The 23,209-nt window shown below is 40.0% G+C and overlaps 1 protein-coding gene and 1 pseudogene across 6 annotated transcripts in view; one reads left to right on the top strand and one right to left on the bottom strand.

The window, feature by feature from the left end:
* Positions 1-23,209, bottom strand: part of DCAF5 (DDB1 and CUL4 associated factor 5) — a 109,852-nt gene that overhangs the window by 22,003 nt on the left and 64,640 nt on the right. For 4 of the 5 annotated variants that reach the window (XM_050797334.1, XM_050797336.1, XM_050797337.1 and 1 more), the window contains exons 6-7: positions 22,996-23,209; positions 6,707-6,773 (exon numbers count right to left, since the gene is read on the bottom strand). In XM_050797334.1, the coding sequence (XP_050653291.1) occupies positions 6,707-6,773; positions 22,996-23,209 (281 nt within the window). Of the gene's footprint in view, positions 1-6,706; positions 6,774-18,813; positions 22,468-22,995 lie in introns of those variants that run through there. The other variant, XM_050797339.1, reaches the window with a different exon arrangement.
* On the top strand, positions 14,646-17,000 carry LOC126958773 (ATP-dependent RNA helicase DDX18-like; annotated as a pseudogene). The gene has a single exon (XR_007727294.1). The product of XR_007727294.1 is annotated as an ATP-dependent RNA helicase DDX18-like (transcript).

The following is a 23,209-nucleotide window of genomic DNA, read 5'->3' as shown; positions in this document are numbered from 1 at the left end:
TGGGGGCGGTTGCAGTGACTTGGCAGTAAAAATACATGTCTTTCCCTTCCATTCACGGAAAAATTTGTCACATAAGATAACCTTCTTGAACTACTGATGAGTCAAGGGCAGCCTTCATGCAAGAACAACTCAGTCAGCCATTCCAGGAGGGCAGCAAGGAAGGACAATGTCTTGATCTCTAAGGAGTTATTAAAAGGTGAGAGTGTAGACACAGAGTCTCATTCTTTCATTCTGTTGTTGAAGTGTGCAGCCTCAAACTCCTGGGCTCAAGCAATACTCCTGCCTCAGCCTCCTGAGCAACTGGGACTACAGGCATATGCCACCATGCCCAGTTTTCTTTCTTTCTTTCTTTTTATTATTAGAAACGCAGTCTTGCTGTGTTGCTCAGGCTGGTCTCAAACTCATGGGCTCAACTAATCTTCCTGCCTCAGCCTCCCAAAGTGCCAGGATTACAGGTACAAGCCATTGTGCCCAGTAGCAGTTAGTTTTAAAAAAAAATTTTGTGAAGACAGGGTTCCACTATGTTGCTCAGGATGGTCTCAAAATCCTGAGGCATCAAGCGATCCTCCCACCTCAGCCTCCTGAAGTGCTGGGATTACAGGCATGTGCCACTGTGCCCAGCCGAGAAGGTTTTCTTAGTGAGGAATAACAGTCATTCAGTAGCTACTAAGTACTCTCACAATAATCCTAAGAAAGTACTATTATTGGTGGTGGTGTTAAAATCCTTATTTCACAGGAGTTTGGTAAGATTAGGAAATTTTTCCAAAGCCCCCAGTTGGAAGATAAATAGATCAGGAATTTAAAGCCAGTCCTAACAACTCTATCACATTATGCTTCTTTCCATAAATAAGAAGGTCTTAAGAGTAACAGGTAGCTCAAGAAAAGCAACTTGACCTGTGAAAACCCTAAAGCCCTTTCTAACAAGAATTCAGGGAAAGAGAAGGGAAAGGCAAAATAAATATTTTTAAGAGACACCTACCAACCTTCCCCCCACATTGCCAAATCCATTACTTCCATACTTAACTTACTAGGGAAAAAATGCTTTGGAAATGATGGATCTACACTGATCTTACTATACATAGCAGTAACAATGTCTTATATTTGAATATGCATTGTTTTCAGAAAGCTTCCAAGATTATTAAATCATCACACAATATAAGGCAGGGGAGGGAGACATTTTATTTTTATTTATTATTTTTTTTTTTTTTGAGACGGAGTCTCGCTCTGTCGCCCAGGCTGGAGTGCAGTGGCCTGATCTCAGCTCACTGCAAGCTCCGCCTCCCGGGTTCACGCCATTCTCCTGCCTCAGCCTCCCGAGTAGCTGGGACCACAGGCGCCCGCCAGCTCGCCCGGCTAGTTTTTTGTATTTTTTAGTAGAGACGGGGTTTCACTGTGTTAGCCAGGATGGTCTCGATCTCCTGACCTTGTGATCCACCCGTCTCGGCCTCCCAAAGTGCTGGGATTACAGGCTTGAGCCACCGCGCCCGGCCCGGGAGACATTTTATATAAGAAACTGAGGCTCAGACAAATACTATTATGTAACTTGCTAAAAATCAGTCATGTAGTTAGTGGTAGTTAAGTTCAAGTTAGAGGACTTGAATCCAGGTATGATTTTAAGTCTAATGCTCCTTTCAATATGTAACACTGGCTCTATATGTAACTGCTAGTCTATTTATTTTATTTTCAGAATTGCCATATAAAAACAGGTGTCCTTCCTACCTACTTTAGAGGTCACAGACATATTCCAATGGACTTTTTCTTTGCCACAGCAAAGTTCCCAGTTCTAGTTCTATTCCTTCCTCTAATTCTTATTTTTATTTTTTGAGCTGGAGTCTCCTCTGTCACCCAGGCTGGAGTGCAGTGGTGCGATCTCGGCTCATTGCAACCTCTCCCTCCCGGGTTCAAGCGATTCTCCTGCCACAGCCTCCCAAGTAGCTGGGATGATGGGTGTGCACCACTATGCCCGGCTAATTTTTGAATTTTTAGTAAAGACAGTGTTTCACTATGTCAGCCAGGTTGGTCTCAAACTCCTGACCTCAAGTGATCCGCCCCCCTCAGCCTCCCAAAGTGCCAGGATTATAGGCATGAGCCACTGCACCTGGCCCCTTCCTCTAATTTTTAAAGGGATTTTTAGAATGAGTTATTTAAAATCAACTAAAAAATTGGACCTGATCTTCCCTGGTAGCAAGTTTTATAGTAGATATAAGTCTTATATACTGAAATGATCTCCTCAGCCCACTAGGAAGTCCCGTTGGAAAGACCTATATAGTACTGTTTATACTGCAAATAAATTTAATCTCTTTGGAGTTTGTATAGCAAAAAAACAAAGACTGATTAACAGTCTTCCTGAGCAGGAGCGTGCAGAAGAAAAAGATGGCTTTGACTTTGGCTAACACTCAGGACTGCTCTCCATCTCGTTCTCTCAGCACTTGGCACGCACATGAAACACACAGCAGGCATCAAATAAATGCTGACTGCTTGTCATCTAGAGTCTAGTTCTGATTATGTCATTAGGTATACAATGGCAAATCAGCTTTCCCTTACTAGCCTGTCTTTTTTTTTTTTTTTTTTTTTTTTTTTTTTTTGAGACGGAGTCTCGCTCTGTCGCCCAGGCTGGGGTGCAGTGGCGCGATCTCGGCTCACTGCAAGCTCCGCCTCCTGGGTTCACGCCATTCTCCTGCCTCAGCCTCCGAGTAGCTGGGACTACAGGCGCCCGCCACCACGCCCGGCTAGTTTTTTGTATTTTTAGTAGAGACGGGGTTTCACCATGTTAGCCAGGGATGGTCTCGATCTCCTGACCTCGTGATCCACCCGCCTCGGCCTCCCAAAGTGCTGGGATTACAGGCTTGAGCCACCGCGCCCGGCCTTAGCCTGTCTTAGAATCATATATCCAATAGGTGAGAGAAAGAGGGAAAGAGAGAGAAAATGAATGAATGAATGAATGTGTACACACTTATCGTTGGCCCATGATTATTTAAGTCAAAAATACATTAGATTGGATTAAGAGTTTCTGACAAGATTTTCCTCATCTAAGCATTCAAAGTTAGAACTCAAGGGATGCATCCAGCCCACAGATACCTTGTTAGGCTTACTGAACTTTGCTAAATATTTTTTATAGCTATGCATTAATTGCCAACATTTAAAAATTGAGGCATTACATATAAAAATGAGAGGTACCAATATTCCTGAAGCCAGGTTGAAGAGTACGGCTGAAAACAGGAGAAGTTAAAACCATGTATAAAGCATGGGTAAAACTCTTCCCTTGAGTCCACATGGCCAGGAAACCATCCTTTCCCCACATAAGCAGAAGTCTGGGGGTTGCCAACTGACACTGACCCAAAGGAGGTTTTAGACTGGGGATACAAGGTACAGTTGCGGGGTAGGATTAAACAAAAGTCTTCATATAGATCTGTAAGACCCACAGCCTCATTTCCCTATTTGGCTCTTAGAGCCATAGATTAATTACCAGGCAAATACTCTCTAGGTAGGAGAATGAAGATTCCTCTCTTGGGAAACTGATCGATTTCAATAGTAGAAAGTCAACACAGAATGTCTAATATTGAAAATCCAAAAATATAAGCATGTTATAGGCAAAGGTAGAGAAAGGGACTGCTGTGCTTTTAAAAAATAAGCTTTATAATATTTGATTTAAAAATTATATAGCTCTATTACTTTGATAAAAAAAGTATTTAATTACAAAAATAGTGGAGGTAATAAAAAAGAACAAGAAGGAAGAATAGAAAGAAAAAGAGAAGATCCATGAATACGAAAAAATAAAAGAGACCAGGCACAGTGATGCGCACCTGTAGTCCCAGATACTTGGGAGGCTTAGGCAGGAGGATTGCTTCAGCCCAGGAGCTCAAGGCTGTATGTAGTATGCTATGATTGTGCCTGTGAATAGCCACTGCACTCCAGCCTGGGCAACATAGCGAGACCCTGACTTTTTTCTTTTTTAAAGAGAGAGAAAAGAAAAAAAAATGTGGGTGGGATCTGTCAGAATAGTGGCAGAAGGGCTGAATCCCCAAATGAGTCAAGACATGCAAAAAATAATCTTAAAAGATACTTTAGATACATACAGAGCAAGATGATGATCAAAGGGACAGACTTGCTGTGATTGACGATGTGAGCTGAAGAGCGATACAGAGAAAACAAACCCTCAATTACAGTTAGTGAATCCAACAACAGGGATAGTCATAAGGTCTTGTCCTTGTGCACAAAGAAGCCCAAGTACCAAGTAAAGGATGGGGATGCAGAACCAACCACAGCCCATGTGGAAAGTATTAATAGATCATGGGTTCTGTGGCCTCTAAAAAAGCTTATGTGACACTGGGTGTACTTTCTGAAACACTGCATAGTGCACTTTAGAATAAAGCAGCCAAAGATTCTTATCTGGCCTGGTCAGACTAAATCTGCTAGATGTATTCCATTAATCCATAAACAGGGGTAGAACAAATTCAGGAGAGAAAATCAGTACAGCAGAGGAATTGACATAATTATTTTTTAAGGAACTACTAACTAAACTTAGGGGTACTATCTCTGGAGAACATCTAGAAGGTGACATGAGAACTTCCTTATAAGAAGGGCAAGGGACACTAGGGATGCATGTGCACAGAGAAAAGTGAGAACATAGTGAGAAGGTGGCCAAGGAGAGAGACATCGAGAGAAATCAAACCTGCCAGCACCTTGATCGTGGACTTCTAGCCTGCAGAACTGTGAGAAAATAAATTTCTGTTAAGCCACCCAGTCTGTGATACTTTGTTACTGCAGCTCTGGCAGACGAGATGGTCCATATCCTAAATCAGTAAAGAAAGCAGCAGGGGGCCAGCCACAGTGGCTCATGCCTATACTTCCAGCACTTTGGGAGGCCAAGGTGGGATAATCACCTAAGCCCAGAGTTTGAGGCTACAGTGAACCAAGGTCATGCCACTCCACTCCAGCCTGGGCAAGAGAATGAGACCCTATCTCTTACAAAAAAAAAAAAAAAAAAAAAAAAAAAAAGAAAGCAGCAGGGAGAAGAAGAAAACCTACGATACTATTGCTAATTCTTTCCTATTGTCTCTATTCAAACTTGAAAAAGATTCCAGAGAATAGTCCTGAGGAGAAGAAGGATTATCCACATTCTATTTTTAAAGTCATACTAACTTAATAATTAAAAGCTTTCCAAGATCAGGTAAAAGATACAATTAAACCCAAAGATTACTTCTCAACGAATCAAGCTAGGATTTACAAGGGTGAGAGACTTGTATCTACAACCACCTCAAGTGCTAGAACTTCACTTTTTGTTCAGGTAGACTACTGGCTGTTCCATTTGCTTGTGCTTCAAAGGTAAGCTATTTCACTCATGCTTTCTAAATTCTAGAAGGGGAAAAGCCCTTTTGTAACTTGTTTAGTAACTAGACCGCAGCAAATGTTGAGTTATGCCAAAAGTGGGCCTCAACAGGTTTTGAAAGGCAGATATTTGGTAAGAATATTGTTAATTCAGCAACAGCCAAGAACTTCCCTAAACTCTGAGCACTACTATAGACATGTTTTGTGTAATATACTGGGCATAGTCCTCTAATTTTCCTAAAGGCCATTTTTCAGCTTAATGTCATGTATCACCTGGAACAGATGGCTATATTGAGCTGTTTGAGTATTAAAAACAGACATTTTTCTACCATTAGGTAACACTCATTGAGCACATGAAGACACTATTATCAAGAATGAAGATTAAGAAACAAACCATCCTAAGAAAAAAAAGGTAAAAAAAAGAAAAAAAACAGTAAGTAAAAAGAACGAAGAGGTATGATCCACACTTTTGAAAGCTCAGATGGCTTAAATACAAATTTATGGAAAGCTGTAGGCTTTTTTCAGAATACAACTACAAAAAAATGTAGAAATATTTCTTCCTAATTTCTCTGACATCCTGGGTCAACAAAGCCCCAGGGAACATACCTGTCCATCAACAGAGAAAGCCTCCCTTTAGTTAACATGACCAGGGAGGACAAAGGAAAGAAAGAGCCTTACCAACTGTTTGTAGAGTAATAAGCAAGAATATGAAGATGGATAATAAAAGCAAAGCACGTAAAAGCAAGACAAAAACATTCCAGGTGTGGGCTGGGCGTGGTGGCTCACGCCTGTAATTCCAACACTTTGGGAGGCTGAGGAGGGGAGATCATCTGAGGTCAGGAGTTCGAGACCAGCCTGGCCAACATGGTGAAACCCTGTTTCTACTAAAAATACAAAAAATTAGCCAGTGTGGTGGCGTGTGCCTGTAATCCCAGCTGCTCAGGAGGCTGAGGCAGGAGAATCACTTGAATCTGGGAGGCAGAGGTTGCAGTGAGCCGAGATACCACCAATGCACTCTGGCTTGGGCAACAAGAGAGAAACTCCATCTCAAAAAAAAAAAAAAAAAAAAAAAAAAATCCAGGTTTGAAATAGGAGGAGATTGGAAATAAAGGACATAAAGGAGATCTATGAAGTCTGAAGAAAGGTTCTTAGGAGGAAAAAAAAAATCTAAGCATCATTTATGTCAGATAAAGCTATGTCTGAGGGATATAGTTTAATCTGGTTTATAATTTTTATTTTTAAATTTCCTTTGGTCACAGCTTATGTCAGAAGAGAAGTGTTGTCCTCTACTGCTAAAGATCTGTCCCCTCAGGGCACAGCATACCAAAGGTCAACAGAGCCAGCAATAGCAGTATGTTCATGTGAAGGATATACTCACCTGCTTCTGGATCCGCAGGAATTCTCCACATATACAGGTTGAAGTCATCAGAGCCTGAAAGGATATACTGTTGGAACAAAAAAATATATAGATAACATTATATAACATAGAATAAATACAATATAATAATAAACATATTAATTTTTTTTGAGATGGAGTCTTGCTCTGTTGTCCAGACTGGAATGCAGTGGTGCCAATCTCAGCTCACTGCAACCTCTGACTCCTGGGCTCAAGTGATTCTCCTGCCTCAACTTCCCGAGTAGCTGGGACTACAGGTGCGTGCCACCACGCCCAGCTAATTTTTTGTATTTTTCAGTAAAGATGGGGTTTCACCATGTTGGCCAGGCTGGTCTCAAACTCCTGACCTCAGGTGATCCGCCCACCTTGGCCTCCCAAAGTGCTGGGATTACAGGTGTGAGTCACCACAATTGGCCTAAACATATTGATTTTTAATATATCTATCTGTACAGAGATTTCCTTTAAATAAACAACATAAATGGGCATATATTTATAAGGCACCACACAGTAAACACCCTCTTAAAAATACCTGCAAATCAAAAGGCATGTTAGCTAAACTCAGCAACAACGAAAAAATGACCTAATTCAAAAAGGTGCAAATTAGACAGTTCTCCAAAGAAATATACAAATGGCTAGTAAGTACATGAAAAGATGCTCAACATCACTAATAATTAGAAAAATGCAAATCAAAACCACAATGAAATACTATTTCACACCCATTAGGATGACTATTACCAAAAAAAAAATAAATAAATAAAAGACAAGTATTGGCAAGGATGTGGAGAAAGTGGGAACTCTTGTGCATTGCTGGTGGGAATGAGTAAGTGCAGCTACTGTAGAAAACAATATGGCAATTCCTCAACAAGTTAAATATAGAACTACCATATGATGCAACAATTACAATCCTAGGTATATATCCAAGAATTGAAAGCCGGGACTCTAAGAGATATCTGTATACCCATTTTCATAGCAGCATTATTCATAATAGCCAAAAGGTGGAAACAACCCAAGGGTCTACTGAGAGACGAATGGATAAACAAAATGTGGTAATACATACAATGGAATATTATTCAGCCTTTAAAAGGAAGGAAATTCTGACACATGCTACAACAGGGATAAACCGTGACATTATACTAAATGAAATAAGGCAGAAACAAAAAGACAGATACTGTATGACTCCACTTATATGAGGCACTGAGAGTAGTAAAATTCACAGAAAGAGCAAGTGGTTGCCAGGGGCTGGGAGGAGGGAGAATAAAGAGTTATTGTTTGTTGGGGAGTTTCAGTCTGGGATGATGAAGAAGTTCTGAAGGTGGATAGTGGTGACGGCTGCACAGCAATGTGATTGTACTTAATGCCACTGAGCTGTGGATTTCTAATGGTAAATCTCATGTTATGTATATTTTACCACAATTTAAAAAAATTTTAATGCAGAATGTAAAAACTAGGAGCTTCCCAGAGATCTTTTACATAAGGCCAAGTATCCTGAACTTCTCTACTGCCAGCTGATACCTTTGAGCAGGAAGCCATCACCAACATAGCCATGAATTAGTGCCTGGGCATAAGCAGTGGTCTTTTATGTGGCAGCTCCAAACTGCTTGATCTCAAAAAGGACACTGTACCAGATCTACTCTAATGTGAACTCATAAAAGCATTCTCTAACATTGTCTAATAGCAACCAGAGAGTAATTCTGAGAGTTCATTTATTTCCAAAGATTAACATAAGTGTTTTACTTTAAGTTGAGGTCAGCATTACTTCTTCCTGTCTTTTGCCCCCATCTGCTCATTTCCCTGAAAAAGAAAGGTCTACTGTTTTCCTTTTGTGTGTGTGTGTATGTGACAGCGTCTTGCTGTGTTGCCCATGCTAGAGTGCAGTGGCATGATCATGGCTCACTGCAGTCTCCACTTCCTGGGCTCAAGTGATCCTCCCGCCTCAGCCTACCCAGTAGATGGATAACAGGCACGCACCACGACACGTAGCCTATCTATTCATTTATTTATTTATGAGACAGGGTCTCGCTCTGTCACCCAGGCTGGAGTGCAGTGGCACAATCATTGCTCATTGCAGCCTCGACCTCCTAGGCTCAAATGATTGTCCTGTCTTAGCCTCCAGAGTAGCTGGGACTACAGGCAGGCACCACCACACCCAGCTAATATTTTGTGGAGACAGGGGTCTCACTTTCATTGCCCAGGCTGGTCTCAAACTTCTGGGCTCAAGTGATCCTCCTGCCTCAGCCTCCCAATGTGTCGGGATTATAGGCATAGGCTACAGTGCCTGGCCAGGTCTAGAGTTTTCTAAAGAAAATGTCATACTTGAAAATGACATCAAACAATCCCCAAAAAGTATAAGTCCAACATGCACACAACCTCTTACCTAACATAAATTACTAAATACTGTGCAATCATTTAAAATCAATTTTCTAGCCTTCAAAACACTTGTAGGAACATGAGAAAAAAGGCAAAGACAGGTAGGTTTAAAGATGAAGAAAATGCTGTCTCTAGGGATTAGGTAATAAGGGCACAGTGGAAAAAGCAGTAGGCTCAGTTTCTTTATCTGCGAAAGGAGAGAACTGGACTGGTAGCTCTGTGAGGCTCATTTAATTCTAAGATTCTATGATTACTCTGTGAAGGAATGTTGGAAGCTGGATTAGACCCAAAAAGTCCCTAAGCTGCTAGCCCAAGTGATTTCATAAGTCACTCCACAAACATGCTCAAGACAAGGAAACTCATAAGGCTCATCTTGTTAAACTTTAATTTAAAAGCTTCCTAAACAACAACAACAACGAAAAAACATGATTTAAAAAATGGGCCAAGGACTTGAATAGACATTTCTCCAAAGAAGTAGAACATGGCCATATACAAATGGCCAATAAGCACATGAAAAGATGTTCAACATCACCGATCATTAGGGAAATGCAAATCAAAACAATGAGATACCACCTCATACCCATTAGAATGGTTACTATCAAAAACAAAACAAAGACCCACAAAATAGTTCCCCCCAAAATTAAAGATAGAATTATCATATGATCCAGCAATTCCAATTCTGGGTATACATCCAAAAGTACTGAAAACAAGATTAGAGATACTTGCAACCTATGTTCATAGCAGCACTGTTTACAATGGCCAAGAGGTGATCCCCTATGTGTCCATCAACATCATTCAGCCTTAACAAGGAAGGACATTCAGACACATGCTACAACATGGATCAACTCTGAGGACATCACATCATGCTAACCGAAATAAGCCAGTCACAAAAAGACAAATACTATATGATCCTACTACAGTAGTCATGAAAATTCAGACACAAAGTAGAATGGTGGTTGACAGGGCCTAGTGGGAGGGGAAATGGGGAGGTGATGTTTAGTGGGCACAGAGTTTCAGTTTGAGATGAAGAAGAAGTTCTAGAGATGGATGGTGGTGATGGTTACACAACAATGTAAATGTATATATTTAATGTACACTTTTTTTTTTTTTGAGACAGAGTTTCTGCCGCCCAGGCTGGAGTACAGTGGTGCAACCTCAGCTCACTGCAACCTTCACCTCCCGGATTCAAGCGATTCTCATGCCTCAGCCTCCCCAGCGGCTGGGACTACAGGCGGGCGCCACCATTTCCTGTTACCTGTTACGTGTTTAAAAGAGGCTATGAACTTCATGTGGAATTCCTGCTACCCTGCCCCCCATACCACTGCAAACTAAACAAACAAAAAATAATATTTAAAAAGATTGAGCCCAGTGGGCTTATCAGGGGTTTTACTATTTCATTGTGAAGCATCAGCGCTTTCCTAGTTGTTCAGCTATTCACCAGGACAAAGCCATGAGAAGGGAAAACGGGATTCCCAGACAGAATGCTGACTCAGAAGACTGCCTTAGAAGGAAGAAAACTCTCCCAGAGTTAAGGCCTGTTGGGTTTAATATGACAGCTCCCAAAATATGCAGAAAATGCATAAAATGTACAGGCTTCCTCTTAGGGATAAAGGGAACTCCTGACCTCTCTTCCTCTTGGAACTGTTCTTCCACCCACCACAAGAGAACAGCTCGGGATGATTTTTAAGGGGGCGCGTCTTGCCTCACTGCCATCTAGTGAGGGCATTTAAGTGTTCACACACTCTGGAATCACAAAACTGTCCTGCGGAATTCATTATGGCATTTCACAGTTGTCTGCTGGATGCCTTCTAGCATTAAAAGTTGGCTGCCTGGGTACTGCTGACTATAAGGACAGAAATAAAAGTGAGGTCATTCCTTTATTCATTAAACAAATATTTATTGAATGTCTAATACATGTTAGGCATTGTTCCAGGGAAGGGAAGGCAGAGTTGATCAAAAGAGACCCTGTTCCTGTCTTATGAAGCTTACATTCTATTGATGGGAGGGGGAAAATATTATAGACATATATAATATGGGGAGAGCAAAAAAAGTTAAACACAAAAAAACATATATAATGTATCCAGTGGTGACAAGTATTATAGAGAAAAATTAAACAGCAGGTTAGCGCATATAGGGGGTGCTGGGGGTTGGCGTGTTAGTTTCCGTTTTACAGAGGGTGGTCACAGAAGGCCTCTTTGATAAAATGGTATTTTGAATAGAGACTTGAAGGAAATGAGGGAGCAAGTTATGTGGATATCTGGGAGAAGAGTATTCCAGGAGAGCGGACAGAGTTCTGGCTATTTTAAAATATAAGGTAGCCATTAAGAGCTCTTTTGTCTTTTTTTTTTTAAGTTTTGTGGAAATAAAGGTTATTTCAAGTGAGCTGAGTACAGAGATACATTTACTATCATAAGAGCAGCTAGAAACATTCCTGTCTTCTAAAGCTATGTTGAAAGGGTCATCCCCTCCCGGACTCAGGCTGGCTAGGGCCACCGAGTGGGGCCTTGCTGATGGTTAGTGCTTAAAAGGACCACCAGGACACTGCAGGTCTAGGTGGGCCATCTTACAAATATTTGCTGAAGGATACAAGGAAATATAAGCAAGAAAACAAAGATCAAACAGTGCCCATGGCACTGGTTCACTACCAAAAGAAACAAACCCAAAGTACTTCATTATATTAAAACTTAAGAAACACAGTAATTATTTCAATTAACCAGAAAACTGGACTTCACCTCAAGAGGTGAAACTGGAGGCACAGGTTTTTCTCTCTGTCTTTTCTTTATCTTGATGATCTAATTTCAAACAGTACCTGCTCATTCTCACCCAGGAAATCTGGTGTTTGGGGTCTGAAGCTGACCTGGAGTAAAGTGCTTCTGGCCTAGATAACAGAAAGGCTCAGCAGCAGATACTTCTATATAAATAGGCAAGCTATAGAAACTTAATAGAAAAATTGGTTACCCCAAATTCCTATGTTTCATATTTTTTATGACTTCACAACCAATGTTCATATTTCATACACTACTGTGAAAAAAACTAAAAATTACTATTCAACTTTGGAAAGGCAAAAACTAAATAAGGTGATAAGAAGTTTGTGGCCAAATGGGGACATGAATATGAAGAATTCATTGCCTTCTCTAAGTTATTTTTTTAACATCATTCTAAACATTGAGGGGGAAACCACAAATTAAAAACTCACTTCATGTTCTGCTTCTGTGCTTAAAAAAAAAAAGGCAATAACAAATGTAAGAGGAAAAAATAAATAATAAGAAATAATAAGATTTAAAAGAATATAAGAGAAAATAAAAAACAAAAAAACGAAACTCACTTCACAGAGCCTTTTATCTTATATTCTATTGAGAAGAACAGGGCGGGGCTCCAAGAGGAAGAAAGAATGTTTTAGATACTTCATTATCTAGGCAATAAAGTCTCCATTTTCCAAAACACCCTGAGTTGAGGAGGAAGTAGGAGATCCATAGACTATAATTAGATCAGAGTGGAAGATATATTTAATTTTTGTTTGGTTTTGTGGGTAAGGCGGGAAATATCAATGCTAAAATGAACGTGAGTTGTTGTGTGGACACACATTATCCCTAATCCTTCCCAGCTGGCCACAAAGGTTAAAAGTTGGCCACATTCTGATTCACCTCACTTTTCATTCATTCTGTGGTCCAAGAGGGCAAGCTATTTACTAATCTGAATGTTTACTGATCTAGATATTTTAAGTAGGGTTAACCTGAGGCCAGTGCATGGTGGGGTTTCATCCAATCCACTGTCAGTATGGAGATACTAACTTGCTCAAGCATAGGAACAGATCAACAACTCCCTCTCAATAGATTTCAGGAAGGAACCACCATCACGACCACCACCAAGAACAACATTGAAAAAGATTACTGATTGGTATCTGTCACTGTCTCACTGACCCAAATGTCCTCTGTCAATCCATTGACCTTTATAGAAAATGTGTGTGTGTGTGTATTTGTGTGTATGTGTGTGTTTGTGGTGCATGCTTACACAGGATTTGATATTCTCCAACATCTGTTGATGACGAAGGAAACATATCAATCAGTTACTATTCATTGAGTACTGATCAATTTACCCAGTTCTCTCCAAAGGCTCCTTCCATAGTAATTGATTAATTATTCTCCAGTAAATGGCATGCCTGTCTAATTAGCTGTATTGACTAGGACAGAAAAACCAGATGGCTCGCTAGCCTGGATCAGTAACATCACAGAGACTGCTATTTAAATTTAAATCAAACATAGTTCTTATTTTCCCCTGACCTTCTGTCAGAAGGGGAAAAACAATGTGATTGAAAACTCTGTGATATGCTCTCTAGATGACTATTTCCAGAAAAAGGTTTGCTAACTGGCATATAATATACCTTTGATCATACCATTTATAACCAGTGCTTGCCACAAATACAAAGCAATCAGAGCAAATTTTCTTTGGAAACGGGCAAAGCCATAGATTTATTTTATTTGTGGTAAGAGAAATTTCATTGCCTCCCAATAAAAGCATACAAATATGCATACCCATAAGCTTAACACTATTTTTGCATGTGAAGTTACATTATTCTTGCTGCTTTGAGCCATTTGCCATTTCAGCTCCATTAGGCTTCTGGAATCTTTCAGTTTATTAAAATAACCAACCTTTATGGGTTCTGTGTAGAAAAAATTCTATTAATAAAGGAATATTCCATAAAGGCAGCCAATAACAGTCAAATAATCAACAGAAAAGGAAAAAAATGCTGTAAATTACCAACAGGTGGTTATAACAAAGTGACCAGAAACATGAATCTTTATTTGGCCAACCATTTTGGAAACCTGAGCAAGATGAGGGGCCATTAACCATTAGCCCCCTTCCATGGGCTTCAGTTTTTGTATGTGAGGACTGGGGAGTGAGGAGATGGTAGCACTCACTTCAGTCCATATATGAGTATTTATACTCTTCATTCAAGAAAAGGTGTCCCAGCATTCTGAGGAAGTAACATTATTTTCTTTTTTCTCCAAAGCTTGAAGATACCTCAAAAAGAGGCAAAGCTCTTCTACTAAAAGTAAAATCTCTAAGGAGGATGAGACAGGTTATACTCTGTTCCTCTTCATTAACATCTACCAAGGATTTCCTAGTGGGGCCCAGACTCTTAGCCAGGAGCCATGCATTAAAGAACTGCCATGTCCTGTCACCAGATCACATCAATTCCACTTGTTCCTAAGAAGAATCCAGGTCACCTTGTGTTCCTGAACGATTATAAACCAGACCATACCTAGCAGGCCTCACATACTCCAAAACCTTTTAAGCTTCTAAGTTCTAAAGTTGCATCAGTAAACGGACTAAAAGACAACATAACCCAAAGGTAAAATCTTAATCCAGGATTGATAATACCTGAGCCTCTAGGTTTCAAGAGTTCCATAAACACTTTATTATTATATGGAAAACAATGTAGATGTGTACATTTTTCAGAGATGACTGTTTATAGTTTTTAGAGTTTCAAAAAGGTACAGGATTCAAAAAGAGTTATAAACGGCTGATTTAATAAAGTTGTATTCTGGAACTGAGTAGCTGTACTGTGTAGCACCATGGTCTAGACACTACTTGGACAGCATGTCTCACCTGCCGATGAAACTCCTACGCAAGAAGATCGAGAAGCGGAACTTCAAATTGCGGCAGCGGAACCTAAAGTTTCAGGGGGCCTCAAATCTGACCCTGTCAGAAACTCAAATTAGAGATGTGTCTGAAGAAACAATGGGAGGTGGAAAGGTTAAAAAATCAAAACATTCTATGAACGTGGGCTTATCAGATGCTCAAAATGGAGACGTGTCTCAAGAAGCAGTGGAAAATATAAAAGTTAAAACATCTCCCCTGAAATCCACTGTATTAACCAATGGAGAAGCAGCAATGCAGTCTCCTAATTCAGAATCAAAAAAGAAAAACAGAAAAATGGTGAATAATGCTGGACCGGATACAAAAAAAGCAAAAACTGAAAACAAAGAGGAATCTGAAGAAGAAAGTGCCAAGACTCCTAAAGAAACAGAAAATAATGTGGAGAAGCCAGATAATGATGAAGATGACAGTGAGGTGCCCAGTCTGCCCCTGGGACTGACAGGAGCTTTTGAGGATATTTCATTTGCTTCTCTATGTAATCTTGTCAATGAAAATACTCTGAAGGCAATAAAAGAAATGGGTTTTACAAACATGACTGAAATTCAGCATAAAAGTATCAGACCACTTCTGGAAGGCATGGATCTTCTTGCAGCTACAAAAACCGTCAGTGGTAAACCCCCGGCTTTTCTCATCCCTGCAGCTGAACTCATTGTTAAATTTAAGTTCATGCCCAGGAATGGAATGGGGGTCCCTATTCTCTCATCTACTAGAGAACTAGCCATGCCAACTTTTGGTGTTCTTAAGGAGCTAATGACTCACCACGTGCATACCTAGGGTTGATAATGGGTGGCAGTAACAGACCTGCTGAAGCATAGAAACTTGCTAACGGGATCAACATCCTTGTGGTCACACCAGGCCATCTGCTGAACCATATGCAGAATATCCCAGGGTTTATGTATAGAAATCTGAAGTGTCTGGTCATCGATGAAGCTGATCGTATCTTGGATGTTGAGTTTGAAGAGGAATTAAAGCAAATTATTAAACTTTTGCCAACACGTAGACAGACGATGCTTATTTCTGCCACCCAAACTCAAAAAGTTGAATGCCTGGCAAGGATTTCTCTGAAAAAGGAGCCATTGTATGCTGGTGTTGATAACACAGCTAATGCAACAGTGGATGGTCTTGAGCAGGGATATGTTGTTTGTCCTTCTGAAAAGAGATTCCTTCTGCTCTTTACATTCCTTAAGAAGAACCAAAAAAAATAAGCTGATGGCCTTCTTTTCATCTTGTATGTCCGTGAAATACCACTATGAGTTGCTGAACTACATTGATTTGCCCATCTTGGCCATTCATGGAAAGCAAAAGCAAAATAAGCATACAACCACATTCTTCCAGTTCTGCAATGCAGATTCGGGAACACTATTGTGTACAGATGTGACAGCAAGAGGACTGGACATTACTGAAGTCGATTGGATTGTTCAGTATGACCCTCTGGATGACCCTAAGGAATAATATTCACCATGTGGGTAGAACAGCCAGAGGCCTAAATGGGAGAGGGCATGCCTTGCTCATTTTGCACGCAGAAGAATTGGGTTTTCTTCACTACTTGAAACAATCCAAGGTTCCGTCAAGTGAATTTGACTTTTCCTGGTCTAAAATTTCTGACATTCAGTCTCAGCTTGAAAAGAACTACTTTCTTCACAAGTCAGCCCAGGAAACATAAAAATCATACATACAAGCCTATGATTCCCATTCTCTGAAACAGATCTTTAATGTTAATAACTTCAATTTGCCTCAAGTTACTCTATCATTTGGTTTCAAGGTGCCTCCCTTTGCTGATCTGAATGTCAACAGCAATGAAGGCGAGCAGAAAAAGCGAGTAGGCAGTGGTGGATTTGGCTACCAGAAAACCAAGAAACTTGAGAAGTCCAAAATCTTTAAACACATTAGCAAGAAAGTATCCAACAGTAGGCAGTTCTCTCACTGAAGATATGCCTTTCTTTCATCTTGAATAACTTTGTCCTAAAATGATTCTTTTCCCCCCTTGATTTAATAGGATTTTTGTAGCCTTTAGAATTTGGACTCATCTAACAAGAGTATAAATTGACTTTGGTTGCAAGCACTGAGCACTGTTACTTCTATCAAGTTTCTCTTTTATTTTTGGGATATAAAACAGGCTTTAATTTTCTTGGTTGCCCAAGGGCAGAGTAAGGAATATCTGGTCTTTCTTGTGACGACATAATATTTTAATTTTAAATATCCCTCCCTCATACACACAAATGTATGTTACTGTTTTAATTATTTTTGCACCTTTTAAAAAAAAGTTATATTCCCTCTACCTTCTCTTTACAAAACAGAAAGTCTGCCCTCTTCCTCAAAAAAAGTTTCCTAAAACATTCACTCTCTAAACAAGACATACAAGGAATTCTTCTGCCACATTCTGTGTTCAGTTCTTCCTCACCAGATCATATCATTGCTTGATCTCTATAACACAGCGGGCAGCATGCCTATGAGCAAGAGGGTACAGTCAAAAACAAGAAACTGAGTCTAGTCCTGGTTTTGCTAACAATTCAATTTGCCGTTTCACACTACTGTCGGCCTCAGTTTCATGTGAGGATAAAACCTGTCCAATTGCACCCAAAGGTTGCTGGGAGCATTCAAATATAATAGTGGGCTGGGTGTTGTGGTTCATGCCTGTAGTCCCAGCACTTTGGGAGGCTGAGGCGGGTGGATCACTTGAGGTCAGAAGTTCGAGACCAGTCTGGCCAACATGGTGAAACCCCGTTTCTACTAAAAACACAAAAAATTAGCCAGGCATGATGGCATGTGCCTGTAATTCCATTTACTCCGGAGGCTGAGGCACGAGAATTGCTTGAACCTGGGAGGCGGAGGTTGCGGTGAGCCTAGGTGGAGCCACTGCACTCCAGTCTGGGTGACAGAGCAAGATTCCGTCTAAAAACAAACAAACAACAACAACAAAAAATATAACAGTGGATGTGAACATGCTTTACAAGTTAAAGGGCTAAAAATATGTAAGATATAAATGGCAAGGAGATGAAAAAAAAAAAAAAGAGTAGCCTAAAATCACAACAAATCAAAGGATAGAAACCAAGGGTTGAATTTCCCTCATTAAAAGTATATCTTTATCTCAGATAAAGGAGAACATATGGCATGCCAGGCCCAAAAGTGGGCTTAATCAGGGGTGCATGGAGTTATTAAAAAAAAAAAAAAAAGGCAAAGTTATAACTTTACAGGGCCTCTCTGGCCTACACAGTACTTACTGGTGCATTCCACACCTCGGCTATACCCATATAATATCAACACAGAGAGGTTGAGTGGTGATGTAATGTCTGAGGGAGGCCATTTATCCAAGGCCGTTTTGTTGGACTCATAGGGTACAAGTCAGCTCTTTCCTCCAGGGGATGGGACAAGATGATTTCATGATCACGATTTTTGGGGCTTTGCCATCTATCAAGTTCAAAAGACCAGTATAAGAGATCCTAGTGCTCAGGTACTCCAGTGCTCAGTCGTTTCAAGAAAATCTTACTATACTTTCTCCTTTCGTGTACATCCTACTTTGAGCAAGATGTAGGGACTATTAGACCAGGCATCATATGAGACTAAAGCAAGAAATATTTTAAATGATCAAACTGTCCATTTCCAGGCAAACAAGCCTGCTAGCCTGAAAGACTTGCTTACCAGAAGCCTCAGCCATTCTACTGGACTCACAATCTAGGACAAGAGCCATTTAAGGAATTGTGAAAGAGAAGAAACAAGAGCCAAGTGCTGTCTTATACGTGCATGCCAGAAAAGCCAGCAGGTAGAACACTGGCATTCTTTTTTAACCCTATTAAGAGACTGGCTCACTAAGTATGTAGAGAAGTGTATGAAGCTTAGAAGACAGAATGCACCCAGTCAGGCTTCCAGGAGAAAACAAAACAAAAATCCAAGTAGGAAGTGAAAGCAAGAACCACCTTTGGGCTCAGGCAGCCTCCAAGGAAAGGAATGCTGTTTTACTGCAAGATTTCCCACTATATTGCAAGACTAGAAGGTAGGCTTGCTTTAAAAAAATAAAATAAAATAAAATAAAATAAAATAAAATAAAATAAAAAAATGTAAGCCTTTAGTTAAGGCTAATTGCTTCTGTTGATACCCAGCCAACTTGATGTCACTATGGTCACCTGATCTGATGCTAGAAGTTATCAAACTTGAATAATTATAATACACTAGAAAAAAACAAACTATGTATTTGTAGCCAAAAGGGGGGGAAGACAGATTGTATACAGGGCTTTGAGTGCAAATCTCAAAGAGGGTACCATCTGGCAATGTTATGTGAATGTATCTATCAGAGCATCAGGCACACAGTAAATGCTCAGTAAATATATGCTCTCATAATTTAAAAGATGGAGCGAGAAAAAAGACATGAAGTTAGGAAGCCTTCGGTAGGAAGCAGGAAAAAGGAACTTGTCTCGGTGAGTTAGTGACAGTCCATGGCACTAAACATGAGAAAAAATGTCTTGCTGAATGAAGCACAAAGGTTTCAAACTGGTGGATCTACAGCAGAATAGGTATGGTGTACAGATTTGTTTCATCTATACAATAAAGCATGAATTTGTTGTAATATTTTAAAACCAAGAGACCTCACGTAAAAATCCTTATTTCTGTCTTCTCTTGAAAAAAATCAGAAACCCTGGCAACAATGGGCTAAAGCTATGTAGAAGTTGACCCATTTAGATGGGATGTGGGCTCTCCATAGTCCCCACCACTCTTTAATGTTTACTCCCAGCCCAATTCACTTATTTTTTGCTGCCTGTCTTGCTCCTGTCTGCAACAAGTTGTGATCATTTGTACAGCGAAAAGGGGTCTCTACTGAGAGCCCAAAAATCTGGGTTCTAGCCCTGGTTTGCCTACAAACTTACATGTGTTGTGACTTGTGACCTCTCTGAGACTCAGTTTACTCATCTGTAAAAGAAAAGGTTTGTACAATATGATCTCTAATAGCTCTATAATTAGAATTCATCTACAGGGGTGGCAGTGAGCATTAGGGAGACACAAAGGAGGCCTAGATATTTCACACTTTATTCCACAAGTCTAATTTCTTGAAACATTAATTTTATTTTGAGACTAATGATAGTTTAAAAAGAAGTACACATACTCTGAACAATATCTGGGTCCATCTGTATGGACTGAATAATCTCATAATTAAAAGCCAGATGACTGTCTCAGATAAATAGGATCTCTTACTGCTTTTCTTATCCACGTTCATTCCTATTATGGAAATTCTCAGATTCCTGTCTGGGATGGTTACCCAGCCTATGACTAAATGAAGAGTTCCAGAACACAGAGCCTCAGGCTGTGGGTGTTCTCAGAGCATACAGGAATGAGGTCAAATATAAAGCCCAATATAAGGAAAAGGCAGGCTTTGGAAATTGAAAGCAGAAAACAAGATTCTGTCTAGACTCATCAAACAATATACATGTCAGTCCTGCAGGTCATACTGTAACTGTGACAACTGCTGCCTTATCCCTGAGTGTGGAAAGTCAGAGTCTAAAAATCACCTTTGAGACATGTTCTAGGACTGGGACAGTAAGACTGACCTCTTGTTCAACACTTGAAAAAACTATAAGTTCAGCAGATTAGTTTCACTATAAATCCATTATTTAATTCATCCTCCTAATTGGATGAATTATTTAATTCATCCATCTTTCCAGGCCCCTGGAAGTTGAACAGGAAAAATCATACTTATCAATCCTGATTTACAGTTAGAGAAGACTTAGGCCCACAAAGCTAAATACCACACATTGACAAAAGTATTCAATATTTACTTCAACAAATTTTTATTGTGTTCTCACTGTGTGCCAGGATTTGGAGACAAGACATTGATGAATTAGCCACATTTCTTAGTCCCTAAGGAGTCAACAAAAAAGCCAAGCACAAATCTCTGTATTTTATATACCTCTAACTATTTTGGGAATATGAACAGACTTTTAAGACTTTAACTCTGTTAACTGATCCAAAGTTAGATTCAATGACTTCGCATCTTCTTTCAAGAAAAACCACTTACCCCAGCCAAAAAGAAGTCTTGTTTGTCAGAGAGAATAAAATACCCATAAACTCTTCCCACAGGACATAAGTCACAAATAATAAATTAGTCAAATCTAAATAGAGAAAAATCAAAAGCCATTCAATATTTTTATGATTATATATAAACTGAAAGGCAGAAACAATGATATATTTGATGTATATACCTAGGACTATCACAAAATACCTTCTGTGGCTCTGCCTATGACAATACCTGCCCCAATGCCTCTGAGCAAAATAGGTAATTATAATCCAGATCACAGGTTCTCAACCAGGGGCAAAAGGGGACAATGTCCGGAGACATTTTTGGTTGCCTGGAGGATAACTTAGGATGATATTACTGGCATCTAGTAGAGACAGGCTAGGGATACTGCTAACCATCTCATAATGCATAGGACAGCCCCACACAACAAAGAACTATCTAGCCAAAATGTTAACAATGATAAGGATGGGAAACCATGGTCTAGGTGCTTACATGTTGGCTAGAGGTCTTTGTTCTGGGTCTTCTAAGGTCCATGAAGACAGGCTTTGGCTGCTAAATACAACCTGAAGAAAATCACCTTTCCTCAGCCTCTAGTTTTTGGAAATAAAGCCTAATAAACTATGAATATCATCTTCACTGCATGTTCTATTATTCAACAAAACAAGAATTACATGCATAAGTTGTTGATAAAATATGGAAAATCAACAAAAGCAAAGAAGAAGGAAGGAAAAAAGGAAGAGAGGGAGAGATGTGATTGTCATTTCCACAGCCAGACAAAGCTAAATCAACCATTCTGCATATCTGTTCTATCGTGAGTCTGATCGCCTCTAGAAACTGTTTCTTCCCACCCAAGAAACAAATTCCCTGCAGTGCCATACAGGCATATACAAATTAAGTCATTCAGGTACTGTGGCCTCCCCAAGGAGACATCAGTGAGGCCACCTAGTGGTCTCCAGTATGGATCTCAGCTAAGTAGGCCCTAAGACTCCAACATGAGTATAAATTCTGAATTTGGATATATGGTCTCTATTTATATAAAGAGGGGAAATCTCTAGTTCAGAAAACTTAAAAGAACATTCTCATCTATCTACACGCAAGACAATTCAACAGGCATTTATTCGGTTCCTACTACATCTACTAATCCTTAAACTATGACATTAGGAAGACTCCAGCAACCCCCATCTAGGGAGAAAAATCCTAGCTTTTACTTCAAAAAGCAAGGTTTTGCCAGTTTCTCAAAGAAATTTTTCTTTTATGCCTCTTTTATATTTCTTTTATGCCACAAATAGCTCTAAAGAGGTGGGGTACAACATATAAGAATTGTTAACTCAAAATTTGACATAGTTCATTGACCCAAAGATAAGAACACTAAGCATTAGCAAGAGACTAAGGTTTTTCTTTTTCCCAATCTATATGTGAAGTAGCAATAAGATTTGTTGTGCTTGAGAATAAAAAATCCTGTTTGTTTATTTGATCAACCTTTCCTTAGATTTGTCTTTCTTCGCATTTGTCTTTCCTTGGCTTGTGACCCAGACCAGCCCAACTGGTCACTGACAATTCAGAACTTCTATGGCCAAGACAGAAAGGTGCAAGAATGCCAAGTGTATTCTTAAGCTGCCAGCTTTAAGTCAACATCAGCATCTCCATTCCTAGTGAGACTGAGAAAAGGATGGAAACTCACAGCTTGGGCTCTCCATTTCCAGTTGTGATGCTGGCAGTAAAAAGAAAAAGAGTCAGCATCTGGCTCCCTCTCAAACAAAGCTGCTTACCCCATTTCATCCAACAAAAAGATGCCATCCCAAGAGGCCATTCAAGATACATGTCTTTTGGATGGTACTTAGGGTGTTTCATTCATCATTGTGTTTTATTGGTTTCTTTTTTGTAATGTCTCTCTCCCCAGCAGGCTAATTTTCCATGGATTCCCTCCTTTCTTCTGAAATGGCACATTCTTAGAATCTTAAAATCTGTTCACAAACTTGGCAGAGCTAGGTGGCTCAGAACCATATCGTGGCCAGCCTTGGTTTATGGTGTGTGCCTTGTATATACCCAGTGGCAGCCTTGATGAAGAAACTCACTATTATTAAGTCAGAACACCTCACTATTATTAAGTCAGGCACTCACTATTTCCCCTTAATTGTTTCTACCTGACATAATGCTAATGAGAAATAAAGACTAGTATAGAAAGAACAATCAGAGAGAAAAGCATGAGTGTGAGATGCAGGAGGCAGACAGCACTTACCTGGTCACGATCTCCTGCAAAACAGCAGCTTTTCATGGTGCATGAATTGAAGTAACCCTGATTGTCAAACTGAAACACAGGCAGGCGGGAATGGATGTCATAGAGCACAGGGGGCAGGCGCCGCCTCAGGGCCAAGAGCTGCGTCCCGTTGCTGTTGAATCGTACACTCATGGCACTTTGGAGGGACAGGTTTCCACCATAGCGCAGGAGAGAA

This window comes from Macaca thibetana, chromosome 7, assembly GCF_024542745.1.
Source record: "Macaca thibetana thibetana isolate TM-01 chromosome 7, ASM2454274v1, whole genome shotgun sequence".
NCBI lineage: Eukaryota > Metazoa > Chordata > Mammalia > Primates > Cercopithecidae > Macaca > Macaca thibetana.
Note: the sequence above shows the minus strand (reverse complement) of the source record. Positions and strands in the feature narration are given on the sequence as shown.